The sequence below is a fragment of a genome, unplaced genomic scaffold (genome assembly GCF_019419815.1).
Source record: "Pyrus x bretschneideri cultivar Hongxiangsu unplaced genomic scaffold, Pyrus_bretschneideri_v1 Contig14, whole genome shotgun sequence".
In the NCBI taxonomy this organism is placed as follows: Eukaryota; Viridiplantae; Streptophyta; class Magnoliopsida; order Rosales; family Rosaceae; genus Pyrus; species Pyrus x bretschneideri.
Window position 1 is genome coordinate 2,633,041 of NW_025999435.1, and position 23,988 is coordinate 2,657,028.

At 35.3% G+C, this 23,988-nt stretch overlaps 2 protein-coding genes and 1 pseudogene across 2 annotated transcripts; 2 read left to right on the top strand and 1 right to left on the bottom strand.

Moving 5' to 3' along the window:
• Positions 1–7,163, top strand: LOC108866901 (annotated as a pseudogene).
• Positions 7,164–11,202: 4,039 nt separating this feature from the next.
• On the top strand, positions 11,203–12,902 carry LOC103942354 (UDP-glycosyltransferase 92A1). Its single transcript, XM_018646273.2, has one exon. The coding sequence runs from the start codon at positions 11,294–11,296 to the stop codon at positions 12,815–12,817; it is 1,524 nt and encodes a 507-aa protein (XP_018501789.2). The 5' UTR covers positions 11,203–11,293; the 3' UTR covers positions 12,818–12,902.
• A 6,227-nt stretch (positions 12,903–19,129) lies between these two features.
• LOC103942353 (pirin-like protein) lies at positions 19,130–22,875 on the bottom strand. Its single transcript, XM_009352543.3, has 6 exons — positions 22,602–22,875; positions 22,389–22,438; positions 22,228–22,295; positions 22,049–22,111; positions 21,727–21,830; positions 19,130–20,030 (listed from the first exon to the last, which is right to left on the bottom strand). Exons 1-6 carry the CDS (start codon positions 22,817–22,819, stop codon positions 19,556–19,558), a joined length of 978 nt encoding a protein of 325 aa, XP_009350818.2. The 5' UTR covers positions 22,820–22,875; the 3' UTR covers positions 19,130–19,555.
• Positions 22,876–23,988: the final 1,113 nt, after the last annotated feature.

Here is a 23,988-nt window from a genome sequence, read left to right on the forward strand (position 1 = left end):
ATGGAGATCGGAGAAGCCGTTTCTGGTTTGGTAATTAGAGAAGATGGCAAATGGAACCGTTTCTGGTTTGAGGGACGATGGAGATCGGTGAAGGATGGAGATAGTCAAAGTCGTTTGTTTTTGGTTCGAGGTTGTTATTGGACTTTAGAAAGTTTCATTAAAGATGCATTGTAGCTTCGCGTGCTTTGAAAAAAAAAGCTAGTTTTCCGAAGCAGCATTTAGCTGCTTCAACTTTTTTGATGACTTCAGCTGTCAATCACACCAGCTTCTAAAATAATCCCTTTTTTTTTTTAGTTTACCAAACAACTTCAACATAAAAACCTTGAAAATAAGCAACTGTTTTTTTAAGCACCTCAATGCCAAACCATACCGTTCTTTCTTTGAGTTTATGAAGTAAAACTATCGTATTAATTAAAAAAAAAATCAAATTTTTAGTTTTATTTCATATATTAATAGCATTTGTTTTATTATTTAAATTAACTTAATGTAGCAAATGGTAGATTATTTAGGAGGTTAGTATCATTTTTTTTAAAAGAAAACTAATGAAAAGGGTTTGAAAACTTTGAGTTTTAACGATAAGGACAAAATAAATGGTAAAATGAATAGTACTAAGATTGACTTTTTAGTATAAAAATATGGTTTTTCGTAAAAAGTGAACAGTACCAGGACCTTTTCGTTAAAGTTCCCATTTTTTAACTCATTGGGTCTCATATTCAATCATTTTCCCTTAACCACCACGAGGTGGTTAAGTAGTTAAGGACGAATTCTAAACTCGTATTTCACACAACATGAATCTATTTCTTGAACCCTCTCTCACCCAACCTCTGAAAAATGGAGGATTATCTACCCTCCTATTCTCATCCACTCCCCTCCTCTCACACATTGTTTTTTTTGTCTTCTTATCTCTATAAAAAAATCAGTATAAAATATTGACGTGCCTTAATCGTGATCGTTTAAATAGGAAGGGATGGAAAGGTAGAGAGATTAGGAGGGTAAAGAATCTTATTCCTTGAAAAATAGCGATATATTCTTCTTCTTCCTCCTCCGCCTCCTCCTCCTCCTCCTTACAGATAATTCAGAAAACCCTCAGAAAAAAAAATGGGATTTGAGAAAGAGCATATGGTGATGCTGCCGTTAATGGCTCAAGGCCATATCATCCCATTCCTAGCACTTGCAAAGCAAATCCAACAGTCCACAAACATCACAGTCACCATCGCCACCACCCCTCTCAACATCAAATCCCTCCAATCCTCCATTTCCTCCGCCTCATCCAATCACAACAACATCCACTTGGCCGAGCTTCCCTTCTGCAGCTCTAATTAACTTAGTCAAAAGTTAATTAGAGGTGATTAGGTTACTGGTAATTTCAAGTCAATTGAGAAATTCCTATTGTTTGCAAATGGATAGGTTTTGATTCAAAAGACGTTAATCAATGTATGCCACTCTAAAAAGTTATTTTGCTTTTTTTTTTATCTATGAAAACTTGGAAAAGAACTATACATAAAATGTGAAAGCCTATTAGTCGACATGCCCCTAAAATTACTATTAAGTCTCAATTTACCCGTTGAAACTAGTCTTATGTCACTTTACCTCTTGAAAATGACATTTTCAATTATTTTGTCTCACTTTACTCATTCTGTGAATTGATTGTTAAATTTATGGGTATTTTAGACATTTCAGTTTTTTGGCTTTTATTTACCTTTAGCCCCCACACTAAACAAGCCTCAATTTTATTTTTGACAACTCTAATTCAAACGTATAGATTTTGAGCATTTTTAAAAAATAAATTATTCTTTAGAAAAATTTTCGAGCAATAAAATCATTGTATTAACCAAAATAAAGTTTACATTTGTTTGTAGAGTCATTTCATTTGTAAGGAATCCATGTATTAGCTCGAAACTTTGCAACTGAAAAATATTCATTACAACAAAATCATTATACCATTAAGCTGACCTATCCAAAATACTTCTCAAACCAAAAAAATCATTTAAAGCAAATGTGCACAGTTTGAACAAGCTTATGCCTAGTGGAATCAATGCTCAACAATGTGAAATTTTTTGTTTCAAACCGTGCACATTTGCTTTAAATGATTTTTTTGGTTTGGGAAGTATTTTGGATAGGATAGCTTAATGATCTAATGATTTTGTTGTAATGAATATTTTTCAATTGCAAAGTTTCAAGCCAATACATGGATATCTTGCAAGTGAAATGACTCTACGAACAAATGTAACACTTATTTTGGTTGATACAATATTTTTGTTGCTCGGATTTTTTCCATTGATTGAATAATTTATTTTCAAAAATGCCCAAAATTGATGTGTTTGAATTAGAGTTGTCAAAAATAAAATTGAGACTTGTTTTAGTGTGAGAGCTAGAGGTAAATAAATGTGTAAAAACTAAAATGTCCAAAATACCCTTAAATTTAATAGTCTATTAACGAAAGTGGATAAAGTGAGACAATAGAGTTGAAAATGTCAGTTTAAGGGGGTAAACTAAGACTCAATGGTAGTTTTAGGGGGAATTTCGACTAATAAGCCAAATGGCAGTTTTTGTGTGTTTTGGTTTTTTCTGTTGTGGGCTCCAATGTCTATATTGGGCTCTTACTTTTGTTTATCGAGAATGATTCTCTCCTCTTCCCTCCTCACATACTTGAATGGTTACGGTTAAACTATGTCAATATTTTATATTGATTTTTTTATAAAAACAATAAGACAAAAGCAAAATATGAGAGGAGAGAAGAGAAAGGAATGAGAATAGAAAAAGAGAAAATCTTACTCCTTTGTTTATATGATGGGTCCAACCTAATTTCTTGTGTTTACTTTTGTATTTGGGTTTTCTTTACTGTAATATTTCTTTGTTAGTAATGAATTTACCTTTAACAAAAATAAAAAAAGTACAAAGAAAAGCCTGCACATGGCTAAGAGGGTAGGGTTGAAACTTGGAACAAATGCCCTCACATTATGCTCGCGTGTAAGCTACATATCTAAACTTGTGAAAATTGAATCTATATGAATTAAAGTGGAACTTTATTCAACCTAAAAATCTACCTTTCACTTTAGGAAGCTTTAATGAAAAGGGCTCAAAGTTATTTAACAAAAAACCATCCCAGAATGTTACTGAATCAAAAGGGCTCAAAGTTTAATTAAAAACCGTCCAAAACTATTGTCCACGGGTCAAACTCACAAACCCAACCCACTACAAATCTACACTTCTGTAAATACCCATAAATGATTTGATATTTTCTTAACTCTTCACCAACCTCAACCCAACACGAAACCGCCATAACAACTCCCTGTCTTCCTATCAAATCGAATTCCCCTATTTCAAAAACAACCAAATCAAAGTTGAAAAATGAAGCATTTATCGGAACAAAGCCGCCGAAACAAGTTCAAAGAAGTTTAATGGCAGAAACCAGCGAAAAAGCGTTTGGAACAAAAAAAAAAAAAAACAAACAAACAAACAAAGCATAAAACTGTTTCTAGAACCCAAAACATAACATTGTTTCAGGAAAAAAAAATCAGATACAATGTTTTTTTGTATGTGCACAAACAAACGTTGTATCTAGAAAGAAAATAACCAAAATCCAGAAACAGTGACTTAAATTCCAGAAACAGTGACTTAGTTTTAGAAACAGTCTATGTTTTAACCTTTGACTGTTTCTTTTGTTTCAGGCATCAATTGATTATATTTAAGAAACATGATGCTTATTTTGCTTTGAAACCAAATACAGTGAATTTCACTATTTTTTTTCTAACTTACATTTAAGAAACAGTGTGTGTTTCATTTGGATCCAGAAACAGTGTTACTTAAAATCCACAAACAGATTATTTTTACAGTCCAGAAACAGTGACCGGTCGTTATTTTTGAATAGCATGCAGATCTCAAATTTATTTTCTGGAGAAATAAACAATGAACTCCACTGACGATGAAAAATTGAACAACAGTACCTCGAATACACTATGAATAATAACGATGATCACATTTCAACGAAATAATACAAAATATAAATTAAATAGCATGAGGATCTATATTTTTGTTTCAAAGAAAAAGAAGAAGGTCAGTAAAACAACGATGAACTCCTTTAACGACGAAAACCTGGAAAAAAAATTAGGAGTAAAATCAACAAATAATAATTTATTATAGTCGAGCCATTTTTAGTTGGACTACTTTAATATAGCCTTGTACTAATCATTAAACAAAACTTATAAAATGGTTTTTTATTAAAATAAAAATTTTCAAGCATTTTTTATTAATTTTCCTTTCATTTTATGGCACCCTAAGTTGAGTAGTTATAATGCTTATACACTCGTAAATTTCTAAACTATAATTTTGTTTCACTCCATTCTTATCCCGTTTGATAAACATGTCATTAGAAAACTAATTTCAAATTGCGACATTGAAGATAGAAGATGAAATGTTCATTCTCGAAAGTTACCACTTATAATTCTACAATTATCTGCGACGTTCGCAACGCAACCTTAGAAATGGAAGAGCATGCATCACATTGATGCAGAACTGAACTACAAACCATAATATATAATTAGTTTCAACGTGACTCACAACCTTGGTCTTTTGTTTATAAAGAAAACCTATTTAGGGAAATAAATGTATCTGGTCGGTCGGGTGCATACTGCATTGGCTTCCAACTTCTAACTTGGCAATGTCGGTCACTATCAGAATATGTCATGATATTTGTGATGCCATTTCGTCCACGTCGATCGGTCTTTTGCACAAACTAGAAGCCAATCAAATCCAAGTCTCTATTGCTTTTGCATGCATAACCCAACTTTTGTTTTAATTCCCCACTAACGCTTGTTAAAATTCTCAAAGCCCACTTCGAAAATAAGGTAAATGAATGAATTAAAGAAAAATATATATTTTTTTCAACTGTTGATCTAATTGATAAAAGAGAATAGTAAGAAAATTCTTTTAAAGTAAGACTCTTAATAGATTATCTATTACCTCACAATTTAACTCTTAATTTTCATATTAATATTATAACATATTGTATCAAAATATGAGTCAACAAATAGTTCATAGAAAGTCATTTTTCGGATGAGGCTCTTTAAAATTTTTCTTGATAAAAGTATTAAATTAGCCGATAATCAAGAATACTAAAAATAGAATATAACTAATAATGTAATAAGAATATCTGTTCCATGATGGAACAAGTATAAGGTTTTTATTTTTTATTCATGATATTTTTGGCATTTGTTTTGTTCTTCAAATTAATTTAGTGCAGCAAGCAGTAGAAGTCTCAGATTCAAATTCCTCTTCTAAGATAGTAATATCACACTATTAAAATATAATTAATTTAGTATAAACAGTAATGTTAGATATGACACATTCCGACCAGAGTCGAGACGTGTTGATCTTCACGTAAGAGTGACGTAACCAAATGCGCAACAGAAGTGATACTAATAAAAGAAGTGTGAATAATTAAAAACCAAAACTAAACTTATTTAACTAGAGAAACTAAGTATGTGAAAGTGATCAAATATAAGATACACGCATATCAGTGCATAGATAAAATGGAAGTGCAATCGAACTAACTCAATACTAATTATACAAATACGGAGAAGATCCCTACTTTTATTTATGAAACCGTCAGAATCGCACTGTAGTACTCGTGAGCCGCTAAAGATGAACGGCTACCTAGAACTTGGAGGGCACAAACCATAAGGGTGACTAGGCAACGAATACTTCACCGTCCCCGGCTTCCCGGAACGCTGCAATTTCCACATCTCTCAACTGCATTCGTTTATAAGAGCTGCAGACGGTACAGATTCTTGGTCAAAAATTTTCCAGCCCTAGATTTTGGGTTCCACAAAATCTTTTGGTTGGCTGTGTAATACTGTGGAGGAAATTTAGACGTTGGGATTGGATATCTTGAGGGATAACTTGAAGCTTCCTGTTTGGTGCATTGGTCCTCTAATTCCAACTGAGGCACTAAAAAACTCATCCACATTGGACTTCAAGGTCTCGAGGCAGCGCGCCGGAAAAGAACTGTACTTTTCCGCCGAGAAATGCCTCGAGTGGCTTGACTTGCAAGGTTCGAATTCTGTAATATACATCTCATTTGGTTCTCAGAACACTATCAGTGCAACCCAAATGATGGAATTGGCTGTTGGGTTGGAAGAAAGCGGAAAGCCTTATGTTTGGGTGATAAGGCCTCCGGTGGGGTTTGATTTGAAGGGAGAGTTCAAGGCAGAGTGGCTGCCTGACGGGTTTGAGGAAAGAATGAGTAAACGAAAACAGGGTTTGCTAGTGCACAACTGGGCACCCCAGTTGGAGATTTTGTCACACAAATCCACAGGGTTTTTTGTGAGCCATGACGGGTGGAATTCGTCTCCTCCACCCCCTTTATGGTTTGCAAAGGGATAGGTTTTGAAAGTCGACGGCCGGGGCATTTTCTTTTTACTTTATGTGTTCCTTTCTCATCCTAGTCCCCATCTTGCACCCCCTTTCCCTCAACCCAGACCTTCCATATTTCCACCACCAACCTGCATATCCGTCCGTTTCAATCATTTTCTTCCCTACCATCTTCCTTTTCCCTGAACCAAACATCAGGTCTTAAATTTTTGTGTTGCCTTCTATTTAATGATTTTATTGGTTGTTTTTACTTTTGGGACTATTGCTTTTATGCCTCCAACCTTACCACATTTGTGGATTTCACATCTGCGATGGTGGGTTTAGTTCAAGGGTAACGTTTGACCCATCCTTTGATCGATTGAGGATGACGCCGGTTGCTGGCCCATGTTGGATGCTAGAACACCATCCTCTCCAGATCTACTATAAAGGCTGCGATCTCTTCTTTGATGCTCGGGGTTTCTTGCGGCGGCGGTAGCAGGAAGGTTGCTGAAGTTGTTAGGGTTTTTGGGTGTTTTGGTTTTTTCTGTTGTGGGCTCCAATGTCTATATTGGGCTCTTACTTTTGTTTATAGAGAAGGATTCTCTTCCTTTCTTTCCCTCAAACTTGATGGTTACGGTTAAGTCACCTCAATAATTTTTTTGTAAAAATAGTAAGACAAAAAGCAAAGTGTGAGAGGAAGGGAGGGAAGGACGATGAGAATAGGAGGGAGAGAATCCTACTCCTTTGTTTATATGGAGGGTCCAACCTAATGTCTTGTGTTTACTTTGGTATTTCGGCTTTCTTTACTGTAATATTTCTTTGTTAGTAACGAATTTCCCTTTGCCAAAAATACAAAAAGTACAAACAAAAGCCTGCACATGGCTAAGAGGGTAAGGTTGAAACTTGGAACAAATGCCCTCGCATTATGCTCGCATGTGTAAGCTACATATCTAAACTTGTGAAAATTGAATCTATACGAATTAAAGTGGAACTTTATTCAACCTAAAAATCGACCTTTCACTTTAGAAAGCTTTAATGAAAAGGGTTTGGGTTAACAAATATTTAACCAAAAACTATTCCAAAATGTTATTTAACCAAAATGACTCAAAGTTTAATAAAAAATCATCCAAAACTATTATCTACCGATCAAACTTACAAGTCCAACCCACTACAATCTACATTTCGTAAATACCCCTAAATGATTTGATATTTTTTTTATTCTTCACCAACCTCAACCCAACACGAAACCGCCATAACAACTCCCTGTCTTCCTATCAAATCGAATTCCCTTATTTCAAAAACAACCAAATCAAAGTTGAAAAATGAAGCATTCATCGGACCAAAGCCACCGAAACAAGTTCAAAGAAGTTTAATGGCAGAAACCAGCGAAAAAATGTCTGGAAAAAAAAAAAGAACCAAAACATAAAATTGTTTTTGGATAACCCAAAACATAACACTGTTTCTGGAAAAAAAAAAAAAAAAACAGATACAGTGTTTGTTTTGTCTGTGCACAAACAAATGCTGTATCTGGAAAGAAAAGAACAAAAATCCAAAACAGTAACTTAAATTCCAAGAACAGTCTGTGTTTTAACCTTTGACTGTTTCTTTTCTTTCATGCATTAGTTTATTATATTTAAGAAACTTGGTGCTGATTTTGCTTTGAATCCAAAATACAGTGAATTTCACTATTTATTTTCTAACTTACATGTAAGAAACAGTGTGTCTATTTCATTTGGATCCAGAAACAGTGACTTAGATTTCAGAAACAGTGTTACTTAAAATTTAGAAATAGTTTATTTTTACAGTCCAGAAATAGTGACCCGTCGTTATTATTGAATAACATGCAGATCTCAAATTTATTTTCTGGATAAACAAACGATGAACTCCATTGACGATGAAAATTGAAAAACAGTACCTCGAATACGCTATGAATAATAACGACGATCACATTTCAACGAAATAATACAAAATATAAATTAAATAGCATGAGATCTATATTTTTGTTTCAAAGAAAAAGAAGAAGGTCAGCAAAACGACGATGAACTCCATTAACGACGAAAATCTGGAACTCAACCTAAAAAATTTAGGAGTAAAATCAACAAATGATAATTTATTATAGTTGAGCCATTTTTAGTTGGACTTCTTTAATATGATTTTGTACTAATCATTAAACAAAACTTATAAAATCGTTTTTTTATTAAAATAAAATCTCTTAAGCTATTTTCATTAGTTTTCCTTTCACTTTATGACATCCTAAGTTGAGTATTTATAATGCTTATACACTCGTAAATTTCTAAACTATAATTTTGTTTCACTCCATTCTTATCCCATTTTGTAAACATGCCATTAAAAAATTAATTTCAAATTACAACGTTGAAGATAGAAGATGAAATATTCATTCTCGAATGTTATCACTTATAATTCTACAATTATCTGCGACGTACGCAACGAACCTTAGAAATGGAAGAGCATGCATCACATTGATGCAGAACTGAACTACAAACCATAATATATAATTAGTTTCAACGTGACTCATAACCTTGATCATTTGTTTATACAGCAAACCTATTTAGGGAAATAAATGTATCTGGTGGGTCGGCTGCATACTACTGCATTGGCTTCCAACTTCTAAGATGGCAATGTCGGTCACTATCAGAATATGTCAGGATATTTGTGATGCCATTTCCTCCACGTCGGTCCATCTCTTTGCACAAACTAGAAGCCAATCAAGTCCAAGTCTCTATTGCTTTTGCTTGCATAGCCCAGCTTTTGTTTTAATTCCCCGCTAACGCATAGTGATTTCTTAAAATTCTCAAAGGCCCCTTCGAAAATAAGGTAAATGAATGAATTAACGAAAAATATCTTTTTTTTCAACTGTTGATCTAATTGATAAAGAGAATAGTAAGAAAACTTTTTTAAAGTAAGACTCTTACGACACGTTTACTAATCCGTAATCAAATCGAGATGAATTGAATTGAGGAGGAATTTGAATGAGAAAGAATTGAAATGAGGTGGAATCATAATCAGATTTCTGTTAAGGTTATTTACTAAAACTGTCTAGAATCGGAGTAGGAATGATGTTGAGTCTATATAAGTTGTTTACTAATTCACTTCAATCGGAATGAAAACTAAGTTGATTACTATATTGCAATTACATAAATAAATTATCTTCATACTAATTAATTTAATTAAACTCTTAATTAAATTTATATAATAGGATAAATAACAAAAACGTTAAAAATAAATAGGAGAGGAAATAAAATCCTTAAACCCATAATCATCTTCCCCAAATCTTCACACCTGAATTTTCTCTTTCTTCTTTCTCCTCCGCTTCCTCCATTTTCTATCTCTAATTACAAAACCCTCAGTCCATAGTATTCAGAACCCCCACCCCGCAGCTGGGGTATTTATCCAAAACCCCCATCCAATCTCAGGAGGACACCATAACCCATCACATCAACAGAAAAAAAAATAAAATAAAAAACCACAAAATCAGTTTTCATAGAGCTAAAGTGATAAGGAGATCGTTCCTTCCATTCAGTTTCAAGAGAATATGAGAAGTTTTGGCCAACTGCAAATCACATTTTCCTCTCAATTGAATTTGTGAAATGACAATTTTGGCGTTCGTTGTTCCAAATCACGGTTGTCGTTGAGGCATCGTTCTAGATCGCAACGGTGGGGTGTATTTGCTGTGAGAGTAACACACTGAGAGGAGGGAGTGCAAATGGGTATTTTGGGTAGAAAATTTTGATTCCTGATGTAACCTTCTACTCAGAGTCCAATTACTACCCCCGTAGAGGTAATCCAATTATGGGATATTAAGGAATTGAACTCTTGATATTGAGTGGCCTTACATAATTTTTGATTCCCTACTTGCTGGTAAACGCTAGAATTCTTTGCGAGGAGTGCAATTCCGTTTCTCCACATTCCAACCCCGATTGGTAAATACGCCTTAATAAATTATCTATCACCTCACAGTTTAACGTTACTTTTCATGTCAACATTATAACATATTGTATCGAAATATGAGTTAACAAATAGTTCCTAGAGAGTCATTTTTCGGACGAGCCTCCTTAACATTTTACTTGATAAAAGTATTAAATTACCTAATAATCAAGAATACTAAAAACAGAAAATAACTAATAATGTAATAAGAATATCTGTTCCATGATGGAAGAAGTATAATGTTTTTATTTTTTATTCATGATATTTTTGGCATTTGTTTTGTTATTCAAATTAATTTAGTGCATCAAGAAGTAGATTATTTTAGTTGTTCAACATCAAGTTTCGGAATCAAATTCCTCTTCTAAGATAGTAATATCACTCGTACTAAAATATAATTAATTTAGTGTAAACAGTAATATTAGATAGATTAACTTTTAGACTAAATATGTAAATCATGTGATTTGTCATCACTAAAAAATAAACACATAAATCAACATTAGTGTAATAATCAAATTAACAACCATGTCATATAAATTCCAAATTTACTTAAAATAGACGATATTTCTAGTATTATTCTAACGTAAAACATCATTAGATTAAAATATAACAAAAATGTATATTATCAACATAAATAGTTAAATTATCAATGATACGAGAACTTTTTTATTGTGATCGGAATACAAGTAGTACACCACGTATTTTTATATAAGTGGTGGATAATATTATTTTTTAAGTTATTAACCTTTTAACACACATATCTTACCACACGTAATGTAACATCTGTGTTCCGATCATATTGAAAAATATTTCTAATGATACATCCAAATTAAAATGGGATTTTTGTTGAGAGCATATAATTCATTCGGTTCTACATATATATGCTCATTGCTAATCATCTCACCCTTACCGACCTCTGAAAAATAGCATACATTCTTCTTCTTCTTCCTCCTCCTCCTCACCATTACAGATAACTCACAAAATCCTCAGGAAAAAAAAAATGGGGTTTGAGAGAGAGCATATTGTGATGCTGCCGTTCATGGCGCAAGGCCATATCATACCATTCCTAGCACTTGCAAAGCAAATCCAGGAGTCAACAAACTTCACAATCACCATCGCCACCACCCCTCTCAACATCAAATCCCTCCAATCCACCATTTCCACCGCCTCATCGAATCACAACAACATCCACTTGGCCGAACTTCCCTTCTGCAGCTCAGACCACGACCTGCCCCCCAACACAGAAACCACCGAGAACCTCCCCCTTGCCAAAATCATCAACCTTTTCGCCGCCTCAGTCGCCCTCGAACCTCCATCCCGCCGCCTTATCTCCGATATCATCGAAAAAGAAGGCCGCCCGCCGCTCTGTTTGATCTCCGATGTCTTCTTCGGATGGGCTACTGATCTTGCAAACAGCTTAGGCACTGTCAATGTGAGTTTCACCACAGGCGGGGCTTACGGCTCTGCAGCCTACACATCAATATGGCTCAACCTGCCTCACCGCTCCGCAAGCAACGAATACTTCACCCTCCCCGGCTTCCCGGGGCGCTGCAGGTTCCACATCTCTCAGCTGCATCCGTTTCTAAGAGCTGCAGACGGTACAGATTCTTGGTCAAGATTTTTCCAGCCCCAGATTTCGGGTTCTACAAAATCTTTTGGTTGGCTGTGTAATACTGTGGAGGAAATTGAGCCGTTGGGATTGGATATCTTGAGGGATTACTTGAAGCTTCCTGTTTGGTGCATTGGTCCTCTAATTCCTACTGATGCACTAAAAAACTCATCCACATTGGACTTCAAGGTCTCGAGGCAGCGCGCCGGAAAAGAAATGGGCTTTTCTGGGGAGAAATGCCTCGAGTGGCTTGACTCGCAAGGTCCGAATTCTGTAATTTACATCTCATTTGGTTCTCAGAACACAATCAGTGCAACCCAAATGATGGAATTGGCTGTTGGGTTGGAAGAAAGCGGAAAGCCTTTCGTTTGGGTGATAAGGCCTCCGGTGGGGTATGATCTGAAGGGAGAGTTCAGAGCAGAGTGGCTGCCTCATGGATTTGAGGAGAGAATGAGTAAACGAAAACAGGGGTTGCTAGTGCACAACTGGGCACCCCAGTTGGAGATTTTGTCACACAAATCCATAGGGCTTTTTGTGAGCCATTGTGGGTGGAATTCGGTGATGGAGAGCTTGAGCCAGGGCGTGCCGATTGTGGGATGGCCGTTGGCGGCGGAGCAGGCCTATAATTCGAAGATGTTGGTGGAGGAAATGGGTGTGAGCGTGGAGCTGACAAGGGGCGTGCAGAGTAATATTGGATGGAAGGAGGTGAAGGAGGTGATTGATTTGGTGATGGAGGAGAGTGGGAAGGGAGGGGAGATGAGGAAAAATGCTGGTGAGATTAAGGTGAAGATAAGAAGATCAATTAGAGATGATGATGGTGATCAAGGAAAGGAGAAGGGGTCTTCTGTCAAGGCAATGGAGGATTTCGTGGCTGCTCTTTTATCAAAGAGACAAGATTTGTCAAAAATTAATTAGTGGTGATTATGTTACTAGTAATTTATTAACTAGTTTTTGTATTGAAATTGAAATAATAACATTGTGACTTTACTATTGTTGGCAAGGGGATAGGTTTTGTTTCGAAACATGTTAAGTCAATGTTTGTCACTTTGAAAAGTTACCATGCTTTTGTTATATCTGGGAAAATATGGACAAGAACTGTACATAAAATGCCAATGATATTTTTAAAGCGTTAATAGCATCTAGGACTCATAAAAATAAAATAAAAAAAGCTAATGGAAGACTTGGTGAAAAAACGAACATTCTAGGATTCATGCGGTTGGCACTATTTAATAGGATAAAGTTTTGTTGTTGTCGTTGTTTGTTAATAACATCTTCTTTTCTTTATGTGTGATACTAGCTAGACTAACTTTTTAGATTATCTTTTGTAAAAAACATGATGTGGCAATTAATGGTTGAACTCTTTCTTGTTTATCAATAAATTCTCATCAAAGTTACTTCCCATGATAGCAATGCTGGAGAGAATTGAAAAAAAAAATTAAAAAAAAAAGAGTTCAACCATCTGTCATATTATGAAATCTACAAAAACATAATCCAAAAATTTAATTTTTTTAACATTTTCCTTTTGTTATTAGTGTAATATCTCAAGTTTGATGATTCTGTAAAAATATGTGGATGCAATAAACGAGAAACGACCCACTTAGCCTGTGTGGATGGCATCCAAAGTCCAACGAAAAGCCTGCACATAGCTAAAGAGAGCAGGGTTGAAACTTGGAACAATTGCGCTCAGTTTGCTCGCGTGTGTAAGCTACATGTCTGAACTTGTGAAAATTGATTGGAATACTTTTCTCTCTCTAGTGAGAGACTCTCTGTTTTTGAGATTTTTTGTCACCTCTTCATGTGAGGCCTCAAATTGAGCAAAACCAGTGGCGCAAATCCTAACTTCGGTCGGGATCAGTTGCCGTCCTTCCCTTTCTTTCCTTCTTGTCTTTTTTCCTTACTTTTACTGTTTTTTCACCTTAGTTGTTATACTGATATGTCTTGTTTTTCTTTTCTAGACAGTATCTATCCTTTTAGTTCATCCATATTCCGATTTTCAGCCATACAACCTACTGAGATTGTGTGTATAGCTCTGGTTATTTCATTGGCTCGAGTGTTTCGAACATCACCACTTTCTCTTTGTTATCTACCTTTATCCGCAGTGTCGTTCGTGGATCTCCACAGACTTATCTTGATAGTTGGCTTCTCTCGTTTGGTTGCCGACTATCCTTACTTTATGGCTATGAAGCAAATTGGAGTTGGATGTGACATTTGGTGAAGTGTTACTTGGCTGTGGTTCGTGATTTGCTTTTTGGGCCTAATTGTATCTTACCTCTTGTAGTGTGTTGTTATGTTTTGGCCTTTTTTTTATGTTAATATGTTAGCTTTGGGTCTTGTCTGTTCTGTAATTTTTTTTTTTTTTTTGTAATAAAAAGTACTTTTAACACAAAAAAAAGAAAAGAAAAGAAAAGAAAAAACACCTGTGACAATTGAAGCTATATGAATTAAAGTGGATTCTTTTTTCTTTTCTTTTTTTTTTATATTATTTTTGGTAAGAAAACAAACTTAATTAAGATAAAGGGAGAATTACAAATGTGACAGATGGACTGAGTCCAAACAAAATACAAAACCCTTAAAAAGCAAAGACAAATACAATAAAAGAGTACAAGGCCCAAACAACAGGAGAATTACAACTCAAGATACAATGGGAGATTCACAAAAAAAAAAAAAAAAAAAGAAAAAAAAAACTTGTGACAATTGAAGCTATATGAATTAAAGTGGATCCTTTTTTTTTTTTTGGGTAAGAAAAGAAACTTAATTAAGATAAAGGGCGAATTACAAATGTGACAGATGGACTAAGCCCAAACAAAATACAAAACCCTTAAAAAGCAACGACAGATACAATAAAAGAGTAAAAAAGGCCCAAGCAATAGGAGAATTACAACTAAAGATACAATGAGAGATCCACACAAACTTAGGCCCTGAGGCAACAAAAACAAACAACAACAGAGAAACCCTAAATATGATAATAACTGCAACCATTTGATCAAATTTCAACGGTCCGGATCCCAAACTAGGTAGATTAGGTGGAAAGGGATCCAGAGAGAATTTCTTTCCAATACATAAAATGCTGAACTATTTTGTTTTGCAGCTAATTAACATGAATAGTTTTCTCAAAAAGGTGTTATCCCAAACCAACTGGGCACTCTCTCCCTCTTCCCTTCACTCACTCTCTTTAATTTAATAAAAGAGGGCATTACTTGATTCATGTCCACTCCATGCAACTGTAAAGCTGGCAATCTTTGGGCCTCGTTTGGTATACGTGAGTGAATATGCTGAGGCGATTAAACACTTGAGCCCAGGGCTTTTGGGGTTCACCAAGGGCTTATTTAAGAGGGATGAGTACTTTTTATAAATGGTCGGACATGAAAGAGGAAAAAAAGACTATTTCTAAACTTTTTTTTGTAACCTTTATTCAATATATATGGCACCTCAGCGGACGTAACCTAGGTTTTTAGGGTGACCCACTTAATCCTTGTTAGATTTCTATTGCTTTTACCCTGAGCCCACCAAACCATAGTGACCTTTGTTAACCTCCAAATTTTGGCATTAACTGTGTCTATTTTTGGTTTTGAATGAATATGCCCAGTGTAGTTTTTAGTGAGGTTTTTTTTAGTTTATCCACAAGAATTGCGGGAGCAAATGTTCTAACTCTTTATATAAATTTATTAGCAGCAAAATTGTTTGGTAGTGACGATGCTACCTCTTTAATAAGCACCTCTTCTCTAGCCGACCACAAAAACTACCATGCCTGTCCGTTAACATGATCTGGGACTTATCGAAATGACTTGCTGTGGTAGTTCGTTGCTGCCATTTTCCGTGAGGTTCATTCCAGAGCTTCTGTGATATCGCCGTCATTCCGATCAGCTTGATCCGATGGTCCAAAATTCATGATCCCATATACCCTTCAATGCTAAACAATATGACGGTGTAGAAAGTTCATCTTTTGCATTTGCAGAGGTAGATATATTAATTTTTTTGAGGGAAAAACTTACTAGATTGAAGATATTTAGAGAACTATTTTCAAATTGTGACGTTGAAGGTAGAAGATGTAGTATTTATTCGGAAAAGTTATCACCTCTAATTCTACAATGTTTTCAGAGAGAGAGAAATGCTAAAGAGACTCTCTCAAAGTATGACTCTCCGCCACCTTATGTTTTTTGCACAATGTTTTATAATGTTAGTACGAGAATTGTGCCAAAGTTATGAAGTGACAGAGAGTACATGTAGAGTCCCACTTTTGAGAGTCCCCTTAGTATTTCTCAGAGAGAGGGACTTCCTCTCAGTCTCAACGTACGCAACGCAGCCTTAGAAATGCAAAAGCATGCATGATATTGTTTCAACGTTGCAACCTTCCTCTTCTGCTTATACATCAAACCTAATGAGACAATGAAGTGTATCGGCTCTGGTGCATTGACTTTTACCATTCTCCGAACTTCAACTTCAAAATGTGGCAATGTCAGTCACTACAAGAATTTCACAGGATACATAGTGGGCATTGTGAAGGCATTTCCTCCACGGACCGCGATCCGGAGTTGGCATTCTTCTTACAATCTGAGTCAATCCCTTTATCTCTCTCTCTCTCTCTCTCTCTCTCTCTCTCTTAATATCAACTGCACAGATACATAACTTCTACATGGTATCATCGCCGGAGTCCACCGACGTCGATCCTCCGCTTCCCTTCGTTTCTTGATTTCTTGAATTTTCTCACCTCGCTTCCCTTCATTTCTTGATTTCTTGAATTTTCTCACCTCCCAAACAGATCTTACCTTATTTCTTTTTCTTCTCTCTCATGCAATTCGTCTGCAACAATTACGGCGCCTACTCTGAATACTTCTGATTCTCCCTCTCCTACTACATCTTTTGGTCCTACTCCTCTTGGTGAGATTTCTACCAATGTACCTCCATCGATTGCGACAATTACAGTCCAAAATATTGCTGGAATGGTTCCGACGAAACTCAAATCGGCAAAACTACATCACCTGGCGCAGCTTGTTCCTTCCTGTTTTGAAGCCATGATCCTTGTCCTCCTCAGTTTGTTCGTGATTCGACTGGATCTCAAATTCCTAATTCTGCATACGAATTGTGGTGTGAACGTGATCAAATCTTGACGATCTGGATCAACTCCACTCTGGCTGAAGATCTTCTTCCTCTGACTATTGGAATGGAAGACTCTCGTTCTCTGTGGCAGTCTCTTGAACGACGTTTCGCAGGAGCTTCGCGCACTCATGTTCACCGTCTCCGATCCAAAATCCAGACTATTCCAGAAAGGTGATGCTTCCGTGACTGATTATCTCAACACTATTAAGGATATCTCTGATAAACTTGCTGCTGCCGGAGAACTGATTTCCGATTCTGATCTTGTGGCTTATATTCTTGCTGGTCTACCGGATGAGTATGAATCCTTTGTTGATTCAATTGAAACAAGGACTGAGTCTGTTAATGGTGATGAACTCCATGGACTTCTACTCAGTAAGGAGATTTCTGTTCAGAAGCGCAAGACTCGAGCCTCTTCATCCTCTGTATTCGGTACCTTCTCAAAGGTTTCCAAACAAGTCGATATTATACAAGTAAATTCCTATCTTTGTAATTCATGTAAACAAGTTGAATTGTACACTGGATGGAAACCATGTAACTTCTATAAAATGAAGACAGGCACCCCATTTCTTTTGTGTGATGTTATTTGTTCTGGTACGCATATTATGTTCAGCAACTCGATGAATTTTATGTGATTTTACAGTGCGGTGGAGAAAAACATCGAACGATGTTTTTTTGAATCGCGACGTGTGCATTTATCAAAGAAAAAAAAATTGAGCAGACTTTCTTTTGTGAGTTTGTCTCTAGGTACCTGAATATTTGGTGTTCAAGTTATATGTTTTCCAGCAGTTGTATGTGAATGTGTGGTCATCTGAAGAAAAGGAAACTCGAACCTTGTTTCTTTTGTTTGGCTACATTGGAGGATTTCGAATCGTGAATTTAGCACTCTTGCCCGTTAATCTACCCACCACTTTAACCACCGGGCTAATCCGGTGGCTTAGGTCATCTCCAATGGAGATGACTAAAGGACCAAAAGTGAAAAAAAGGGTTTTATTTTTTTAAAGTCCCATCATCAACCAATGGTTGAATTATAATTATATGAAGTTCACAAGGCCATTATTTGGTTGAAAGGACACCAGGCTGCCAAATATAGTTCCCCTCTTACCCTTTTTTTGGGCTCAGTTCTTCAGGTGTAATAATTGATTTAAATTCAATGATTAAATTTGAAAATAACTAACGGTAGTTTAATTAAATTAACCAATAATTATGAAATATAAACTTAAAACTAATAAATTATTGAGGGGACTATGTTTAGCCCCTTCGGTTGGAGATGATATATGAGTATGACTTGACATTGTTTATTTAAAACAATTTTTTTCAAGACTATAAATCTAAATAGGGCTATATTTAATCCTTTCGATTGGAGATGATCCTATAAAACTCAAACTTCACCTCTACGTGTTCCAAACAAGTTCTTAGTCAATTCAATATATGTGATTGACTTCATCGACTAGAGGTACAAGTTGAGTTGGAAGGCAACTGTTGTTGGCATTAGAGCTCTTTGATTCTGATACGACTAGTTCAAAAATCAGGTGAAACTCCTTATCTTTAAGCATGCAAACAATGTTTGTTACTTTATTTTTATGTTACTATTTACGAACACTAATGGTAGACTAAATTGTGCAAAAGAAGAATTTTCTATCTATTTGAGGAATCAATGGCCGCAAATTCACACCTTAGATAGAGTAATGGGATGGGAGTTGGGTGCTTGCCTAACCTCAACTCCCAACTATGCCACTAAGTTGATATCCCAATGGTGGCATCACCCCAAAGATATTAGTTCTAGAACAAAATCAACCTTTGCCACAAAATATTCAACTCAATTGTGGGTGAGAGTGGTTATTCTAGCAATCACGTTGGTGGAGGTTCAATTTGGGGTGTTAGAGATATGATTGAGAACCCAACTCACAAGGTAAGAGCCAACCCTACCACACAACTGTTTCCCACCACCATCAAACCCCAATAGAAAAAATACAAGGCAGTGTTATCCATGCATTTCTTTTTACCTTGCACACACACTTTTCAGTTCTAGCCGTCAGGTGGAATATGAATTGAAGAAAATTAAACGACATAAATTAATAGAAGATCTGTGAGAAATTAAAAGAGGTGTGTGGATAGCACTACCGACCACAATAATCAAATTCAAAACATAATTACCATAAAAACTCATTACAAAAGAGAAAAAGGAAAAGAAAAATCTTACAGAAAGAAAAGTAAATGAAAAGACAAGTTGACGCATCATACATGAAGTGGGTAAACCAATATAAACTCAAGATTCTTCTAGAAGCTTTTGCCCAATTTCTGTAGAATCTTTTATTTTCTTTTCACTTCCTACTAGATTTGCTAATATGGATGGAATACATATGGAGAGAATTGACTGATGATAAAGACAAATCCTTTATCTTATTCTTCTATTTTTGTTTTGTTTTTCACACTCGTTTCTCCTTCTACACTTCTCTTTTTACTTTTCTCTGTCGATTTATCCAATTCAACTGACGAAAAGAAGAAAAGAGGAGTACAGGAGGAGAAAGACGAGTGCAAAAATCAGTCATTTCCCACTCATTGAGATGTCCAATTCTTGGCCATTTCAAAGCCATTCCTGCCATAGTGATAGTCCTGAATAGTTTGGTAGATTTCCTCCTGTGTGTTCATCACAAAAGGGCCATGTGAAACCACTGGTTCATTTAAGGGTTGCCCCGCCGCCAATAGAAATCGCAACGACTCCGATGACTTGTTGCACACGCTTAGACCGTCTCCTGGACCCAAAACCAAGATGTGATGAGCTGACGAATGAGTTGATCCAAACATCCCTTCTCCTTCGATTACGTACACAAATGAAGTCCAAGCTTCCGGTATGCAGTGATGAAGTTGAGCTCTTGGTTTTAAGACGAAATCTAGAAACATTGCTGGTGTTCTAGTGTAAACTGGGGAGCTGACTCCCAATGCTTCTCCGGCGACAACTCGGACGTCGACCCCGTCTTTCTCTGCCCTAGTTATGTCCTTGCTTAGGAGTTCTTGATATCTTGGCTCAATCCTGCAAGCAATAATATTTTCATAGTGAATATAGAGAACTATAAAATTTTTGAAAAATAATTTTGTAATTACTCGCAGTAAATCAAAATAATTATAATTACTGGATGGAGCTCATATATTATGCATGCGTAAATATAAAAATTTCAAAAAAAAAAAAACTATAATATGGAAGAGAGAAGTGCGAAGAAATGTTAGAGAGAGAAAGAGAGAGAGAGAATGTGGGTTTTTTTTTAATTTTTAATTTTTAAATTGGAGATACGGTTTGATGACATGTGAACGAGAGAAGAAGAAAAAAAAAACTAAACTTATTTTTGTTGACAAAGAGTGTTCTATTAATAGGTGGTATAAATTGGCCTAACTTTTGTTAGAATGACATGCAAATAGATATATCACAAATCTATAAAATTAAAAATATAATATAAACAAGAATGTGTAAAAGATTAAAACAAAAATAACAGTTAAAAAATAGAAATGTGTAAAAAATTAAATTCTCGTACCAGTTCCCCATGGCATGAAATTAAAAAAATCCTAATTCCTTTGCTAAATATTTAGTTTTTTTTTATTTAATCGTTAGTGGGGTTCCAACGAGACCACATGTATGTATTCGAGGGATTTGGATCATTTAAATTGTGGAGATTTTAAAGATACTCACATATTGGTCATTTATTTTACATCGTGCGGTCAGAAATCATTTAATTTTTTTATTTAAAATTAAATACAAATAACATCTAATAAAAATTAATCATATAATACACGATAAACGTTTAAAATGTAGAAATCCTTAAGATCCTCGTAAAATAGATCTGAAGAGAATCTTCTTCAATAATTAAGCATTCTAGGGTCAACCGATTTTGCAAAAAGATAATTTAAAAAAGGCTTTGGTGAGTCAGCCACACATACTCGGCACGATAACTTTAAAGTAATGGTCAACTCATGCCGGTGTGAAATAATTTACAAAACAATTTTAGGAACTTTCGACACCAATATTCTATGAATAATTTGTCAGACTACAAAAAATCCAAATAGATCTCGTTTACACACAAAAAAATAAAATAAAATAAAATAAAATTACAACATTCACGTTGAGTCAATCAACTTTTTGTGTTTTTAATCTATAATAAAAGTGTTTTTTTAAATTAATTAAAATCGTTTTTTGTGAAAAATATTTTTAAAATCAATCCTTAGAACAAATTTAAGTGAAACTCGAAAAGCATTTTAAGTATTTTCTGCAATAAGAAAATATCTGGTGTTTCTTCTACAAAACATTTAATTTCATTAAAAGCGTTTTCAATTATTTTAAAAAAGTGCTAGTAGTTGGATGATTATATAAACTATTATGGGTCAGCAAAAAGGGATTAAAATGTAAGTATTGAAAATTATTTTATTTTTTTGACATACTATCGTGTTAAATTGTTAGTTGTTATGGGGTAAAGATCGGTGAGGATTCAACTCACAACAAAGTGCATAGATATAAATACTAAGTATTGACAATTGATTGATGCACAAAAATAAATTATGAGGCGGTGCTATCCACAAACCTATTTTTACTTCTCACACACATGTTTTAATTTCCAATCGTGATTGAATAGATTGAAAAATATCAATAAATATAAATTATCAAGAACGTGTGGGAGATAAAAGAGGCGTGTAAGTAACCCTATCCCAAATTATGCAGTGGAATGAGAAAAAATACGTACATTTTGTCCTTCCGGGCTAAATTGATCCAAAGCTGCAAACCAGTGCTGGGTCCTTCTCCTTCAGGCATTTCTGAATGAACTATTCCCCTGCCTGCCGTCATCCACTGCCCCCAAAAAATCACACATCCAACAAAATGCTTAATACATGTCCAATCACAAACATTTCTGCTACCGTTGTCCAATTTATTCATCAAATAACACCTCCACACTTGACAATTTATTTTGATCGGGTAACAGCAATAACGATATTGACACATAATTTGGTGAATATATATGTGAACAAATTTGACGACTCTAATATTATTAACAAATCGATAGATACCTGCACATCCCCAGGTCCGATTGTACCCCTGTGCCCTGCAAAGTCTTGGTGAGTGATTGCTCCCTGAAATCCAAACAAACCAAAACTTGTAACTTCAATTTCTTACTGCAATCTGAAATCCAGAATCCAAAAACATTTAAAAATTAAAAAAAAAAAAATTAAAGGAAAGAAGATTGGACCTGTATCATATATGTGACAGTCTCGAAACCTCTGTGTGGGTGGTCAGGAAATCCAGCAGGAGGGGACACTGCAACATCACAAGGCAAACAACAATGTCAGCACAGAATTCATATCATCCATAAAAAAAAAAAAAGGAATTAAAATAATGAAAAAACAGTACCTGAAAAATGATCCAGCATCAGAAAAGGATCCAGGTTCCTCAACTCGCGGCTGAAAAATCAAAATCCACGAACAAATAAGAACCCAGTTTTCAAAAACTCAAGAACACAAGAACTCATGTAATGAAATCCCAAAAAAAGTGTAACAGTAAAAGATTCAAAAGCAAAAAAGGATGCAAAAAATTTGAACAACGGGTAGAATTTGAGATGGTTACCTTCCAATGGCTCTCTTGACAACAGCGCCATCGCCTTCGTGCTGGCTCTTGGCGAGGACCTTCTTGACGACCATTCTTGGGGAGGAAAAAGGAGGAAGGGATTGGTGATCGGAATCAGACATGGTGTTTCGGATGAAGGAAGGGACTGGGATTTTGAAGCGGTTGGTTGCTCTGCGGAATAATGAGGTGGTGTTTGGTGCTGCGCAAATAGCTTTCATGAGCAATGCCTTTTATACAGAGAAGTTGAGAGCTGGATGCTGGATGCGTGTCTTTATAACTTCCGTGATATGATTGATTTAATATATAACGGCATTGAGGATCGTGGGAGGCCGGACAAACCGCCGATTTCGAATGCAAAAAGTCAAATATTAAAAAATGGACAATTTTATTAGGAAACACCAGCACGACAGGTCAGAATTTGTAACTAGATGATGAAAATGAATTAAATGTTGTCGACCGTGTTGGTTATGCTGCTTGTGCTACGCGCACATTTTATATGAGATATTTCATATGTTACGTTTCTTTGTTATCGTAATGATTTTTCCTTGTTACCAAAAGAGGTTGTTATAAATAATTCTTAAGTTTTAAAGTTTATAAGAATATTAACTATGCAATCAATTTTACTTTAATAGTTGAATTAATAACAGTATGGAACTATATAAGATATAAAAATATATTTTATTTTAACACGTAAATTAATAACAATATGTAGCTATATAAGACTGCGTATATATATATATATTTTTTTTTTGAACGCCGACTGCGTATATTAGGATATTGAGTTTCTGGGACTTTTTTTAACTTTTCTGTGGATAAGAATGGGGTTCTAGTTTTGGGTTGGCCGTGGGTGACAGACTGGGTCTAGCGTACATTCGGAAATTGGAGGAGGTGTGGGGAAACATAGAGTGGGACCCACTCAGCCTCCTTGGACCGCTGATGATTGGTGATGTCAAGCCCTTGTCACCATGAGGTTTGGAGGGTGGGGGTGTGTGAATATGATTATGGTTTTGGTTTGACCTTGACCTAGTGAATCTCGATGATGAAATTGCAGTAAAATATCTTTGGACTTTAACATCTCTGAACTTTAACTGAGTAGTATTCTCGAAACTAAAGATTTGTAATCATTTATCTCTTAATTCGTGAAAAAGTATAGTTATATTTCTTTTAGTCAACTTCATTAAAACTTTCATCAAAATAAATTACGTGCCACGTACGTGAGGCTGAACAAAAAAGCAAATATGAAAAACCAAATGCAAAAACTTTGTAGCAATAGCTGCTCGACTTTAATCTAATTTGAGCAATAGGTCATTTAATTCTAATCCAATTGTAACAATGATCATTCCAATATCATTCATTTAGCCAAAAGTTTTAGTGGAATTGACGAAAA